The sequence below is a fragment of the Cebus imitator genome, unplaced genomic scaffold, assembly GCF_001604975.1.
Source record: "Cebus imitator isolate Cc_AM_T3 unplaced genomic scaffold, Cebus_imitator-1.0 Scaffold84, whole genome shotgun sequence".
Lineage (NCBI taxonomy): Eukaryota > Metazoa > Chordata > Mammalia > Primates > Cebidae > Cebus > Cebus imitator.
This window is the reverse complement of record NW_016107399.1, coordinates 2586531-2591507: the sequence shown is the minus strand read 5'-3', so window position 1 is coordinate 2591507 and position 4977 is coordinate 2586531. Positions and strand designations below refer to the sequence as shown.

The 4977-nt window shown below is 41.2% G+C and overlaps 1 protein-coding gene across 1 annotated transcript; it reads left to right on the top strand.

Annotated features, from left to right (window-relative positions):
- The first annotated feature begins 3866 nt into the window (after positions 1–3866).
- On the top strand, positions 3867–4196 carry LOC108308301 (60S ribosomal protein L37-like). Its single transcript, XM_037740479.1, has one exon. The coding sequence runs from the start codon at positions 3867–3869 to the stop codon at positions 4158–4160; it is 294 nt and encodes a 97-aa protein (XP_037596407.1). The 3' UTR covers positions 4161–4196.
- The last annotated feature ends 781 nt before the right edge of the window (positions 4197–4977 follow it).

The following is a 4977-nucleotide window of genomic DNA, read 5'->3' as shown; positions in this document are numbered from 1 at the left end:
GATTTTTTGTAGTTTTAGTAGAGACGGGGTTTCACCGTGTTGACCAGGATGGTCTCGATCTCTTGACCTCGTGATCCACCCGCCTCGGCCTCCCAAAGTGCTGGGATTACAGGTGTCAGCCACCGCGCCCGGCGCTTTTAAATGTTTAACACAAATTTTAACTCTCACCAGAAGTGTGTAAGTGTTGAAAGTCCCTTTTCTTGCCTTAAAGTATTATTGTTTTGCCTGGGTTTGGTGGCTAACGCCTGTAATCCCAACACTTTGGGAGGCTGAGGCAGACAGATCACAAAGTCAGGAGTTCGAGACTAGCTTGGCCAACATGGTGAAACCCTGTCTCTACTAAACACACGAAATTAGCTGGGCATGGTGGCAGGTGCCTATAATCCCAGCTACTTGGGAGGCTGAGGCAGGAGAATCGCTTGAACCTGGGAGGCAGAGGTTGCAATGAGCCGAGATTGTGCCATTGCACTCCAGCCTAGGAGACAGACTCCTTTTCAAAAAAAAAAAAAAGAAAAACAAGTGCCGGGCACGGTGGCTCACGCCTGTAATCCTAGCACTTTGGGAGGCCTAGGTGAGTGGATCACCTTAAATCAGGATTTCAAGAGAAGCCTGGCCATCATGGTGAAACCCCATCTTTGTAAAATAAATAAATAAATAAAAGTGTTATTGTTTTAAAAATCTTATTTATTTAAAAATGTATTATTATTATATTTTTATTTTTTATTTTATTTTATTTTTTTACTTTTTTTCCGTAACTACACTCAAGTCCCAATATTATTATATTTTTAGAAACAGGGTCTTGCTATATTGCCCAGGTAGGACCCAAGTTCCTCAGCTTAAGCAATCCTCCTGAGGCAGTTTCCTGAGTAGCTAGGAGTAGAGGCATGCCCCACTGTGCCTGGCTTATTTCTTGAATCATTGCCTTGATTATTTTTCAGTGCTCTACTTTAAGCAAACTTAGTTACAGATCCCAAAATCTATATTTACACAGAAGAATATATCAGAAGATATCTATTCAAATTAAGAAGCATTGACTAATTTCCTTCAATTACTCAGCAGAGAACAGAGAATTTCAAGCTTTCCGTTGATACTTACTTTTTCTGCTATTATTTTTGAAATGTCTAACCTGTCTTTACAAGTTTCTTTTCTCTTCAATTCCACCAGGCCCTCTAATACTTCTTTTCTTCTTCTTCTTTTTTTTTTTTTTTTTGAAACAGAGTCTTGCTCTGTCACCAGGCTGGAATACAGTGGTGCAATCTTGGCTCACTGCAACCTCCACCTCCTGGGTTCAAGCAATTCTTGCACCTCAGCCTCCTGAGTAGCTGGGATTACAGGTATGTATCACCATACCTGGCTAATTTTTGTATTTTTAGTACAGACGTTTTGTAGAGGGTTTCGCATGTTGTTCAGGCTGGCCTCAAGCTTCTGGCCTCAAGTGATCCACCCACTTCGGCCTCCCAAAGTGCTAGTTACAGGTGTGAGCTACCATGCCTGGTCTCTAATGCCTCTTTTAAAAGTAAACTCTCATGGCCTTCAAAACCTAGCAAATTAAGACCAAATTCCTTAGTTTAGTATTCAAGCCTTTTCAGTTTTATTTTTTGCTTCTTCCTTATACATACCAACACCCTAGTAATGAGGCTACTCTTACCATTTCCTAAATACACTGGTGCTTTCCCTAATCAAAAGGGCCTTCTCATTACACCCATTGAAATTAAACTTTATATGCCACCTTCTTTGTGATTCTCCTTAGCTGCATCGATAGGTTTTTTCTTCCTTGGAACACCTACAACATTTTGCATGCACCTCTGAATATTCTGCCTTGCAGAATTTTTTCCCTACACTAGCCTATGAATGCCTTTAGGATAAGAGGCCATTTTTTTGGGTGAGAGGGATGGGGGGAACAGGGTCTTGCTCTGTTGCCCAGGCTAAAGTGCAGTGGCATGATCTCAGTTCATACATCTGACTCTGGGGCTCAAGTGATCCTCCTGCCTCAGCCTCCCAAGTAGCTGGGACCATAAGCACGAGCCATGATGCCCAACTACTTTTTGTATATTTCATAGAGACAGAGTTTTGTTATGTTGCCCAGGCTGGCCTTGAACTTCTGAGCTCAAGCGATCTGCCCACCTTGGCCTTCCAGTGTTGGAATTACAGGCGTGAGATGCTGTGCCCGGTGAGGTTACTTTCTTAATCTTTGTATTCATTCTAAAGCCTAATGGGACATCCAAATTATAGTAGTCCCATACCATACACACTTGCTGAATTCACAGGCAAAATGTTACTTCTCCTATTATAATGCAAGTGCACTAAAAATAAGCATCTGTTTATAGAAAATCACTTTACAAACCTCCCATTATTTATTTTAATTAATTAATTAAGTTTTGTAGAGAGGAGGGCTCCTATGCTGCCCAGGCTGGTCTCAAAACTCCTAGCCTCAAGGGATCCGCAAGCTTAAGCCTCTCAAAGTGTTGGGATTACTGGCATAAGCCACCATGCCAGGCCTACAGACATCCTATTTTGAGCAATGTGGTTTAATTAGAATAAACAATCCCTTAGCTTCTCGGGGCTGAAAGTAATGAAATCATTAACAAACAAAAAGAAAAAAAGAGTAAATAATCCTTAAGGCCTCCTTCACTTCTGGTGTTTTATAGCTCTAAAAGCATCTAGGATAGTATAATATCTCATCTCATTTCAGCCCTTATGTGTTAATTCAGATTCCCCACAAACAGACCTTAAGATAAGGATTTGAGTGTAAACAGTTTATTTGGGAGGTGATTCCAGAAAATACCAGTAGGAGAATGTAGGGAACTGAAAAAGGGAAAGAAAGGCCACCAAGTTATGAAGCCAGTTGTCACTGTGTTAAATGGAACCCTGGGAGTCAGTGAAGATAAATATTTCGCGGTTATCCCACCTGGAAAGGGTGCTGGGGTGTTTATAAACCAACTATGCCAGTTATTGTTTCAGGGCTGTTGTCAAGAGACCTTAATTCTCTGCATTTGCTGATGGCCTCCCTAAAGGGGCAGAGGCTTCTGTTGCCAGATCTTTGGCAGCTGGAAGTTGTTGGCATAAATACAATCGTCAGACCCAAAGGCGGGCAGGGGACTGACAAGGTCTACCACGTTTCACGAAGAAATCTTAAATTATATATAGTTTTTAAAATTTGGGATATTTGGCCAGGCGCGGTGGCTCACGCCTGTAATCCCAGAACTTTGGGAGGCCGAGATGGGTCAGGAGTTCAAGACCAGCCTGGCCAAGATGGTGAAACCCCATCTCTTAAAAAAAAAAAAAAAAAAAAATTGGGATATTTCAGCATGTTTGTAGGTTATATATGCAAGAGTTGGAATGAAAAGGCAAGGAAACAAAATCTAGTGTGGCCAGAGGTGCAAAGTTAATAGAAAAGGCAGATTATATGATGAAAAGTATGGAAATCATTTAGAAACACAAAAAGTATAACTGTTTAAGTCCAATCTAATTTTTAGTTCTCTGTAATCCTTAGGCCAATTTTAAATAGGCAACATGTAAGCTTTTAGGTAAATGAAGACTAGAACAAACATTTTTAAACTCTTACTTTTAAATGTTTCTATATATGCAAGTAACAAACCCATATTCAAATACTTCTCTAACCTAAATTTATCATCTTCCAACATCATCCCACTCCTCCCATTTACCAGTTATTTTAGGTTTCAGAAATGTTAAAGAAAAATTGTAATGTAAAATTTAAAAATACATATAGACAGAGAATAGGTAATATGTGCACAAGGTAAAAAAATTAAGTAATACTAAAGAGTATACAGGAGTGGCCGCAGCAAACTTGGTTTGTATCTGAGTCACGGCACCAAAAAAATAAAAATAAAAAAGAGAGAAGCAATATGACGAAGGAAACATCATCGTTTGGGAAGCGTCGTAATAAGACGCACACGTTGTGCCGCCGCTATGGCTCTAAGGCCTACCACCTTCAGAAGTCGACCTGCGGCAAATGTGGCTACCCAGCCAAGCTCAAGAGAAAGTATAACTGGAGTGCCAAGGCTGAAAGACGAAATACCACCGGGACTGGTCGAATGAGGCACCTAAAAATTGTATACCGCAGATTCAGGCGTGGATTCCGTGAAGGAACAACACCTAAACCCAAGAGGGCAGCTGTTGCGGCATCCAGTTCATCTTAAGGATTTCACTGATTAGCCACGCAATAAATGTTCTGGTTTTAAAAATAAAAATAAAAATAAATAAAAAAAATAAAAGAGTATACAGGAAAAAAGTAAATCTTTCCCATATGTCTTCCAATGTTCCTCCCCAAAGACGCCCTTACTGATTTCTCATGTTTTCTGAAGATAAACTATGCATATAACACACACACACACACACACACACACACAGGTAGCATATGCCACAGACTATTCTGCATTTAAAAACAATTACTGCCAGGCATGGCTGCTCACGCCTGTAATCCCAGCACTTTGGTTGGAATGAACAGTGCTGGGATTTGGGAGGCCGAGGTGGGCAGATCACTTGAGGTCAGGAGTTCAAGACCAGCCTGGCCAACATGGCGAAATCCCATCTCTACTAAAAATACAAAAATTAACTGGGCATGGTGGCACGTGCCTGTAATCCCAGCTACTCGGGAGGTTGAGGCACAAGAATCTCTTGACCCCGGAAGGCAGTGGGTTTGCAGTGAGCCCAGATTGTGCCACTGCACTCCAGCCTGGGTGATAGAGCAAGACTCAGTCTAAAACAAAATTAAAAAAAAAATACAATTACTATATCTTGGAAGATATTTTATAGCAGTATACAGATATTTGCCTCATTAAAAAAAGGCTGGGCATTGCGGCTCCTGCCTTAATCTCAGCACCTTGGGAGGCTAAGGCGAGAAGACCACTTGAGTCCAGGAGTTCGAGACCAGCCTGGGCAACACAGAAGATTGCGTCTCTACAAAACATAAGGAGAAATTAGCCAGGAGTGGTGGCACATGCCTGTGGTCCCAGC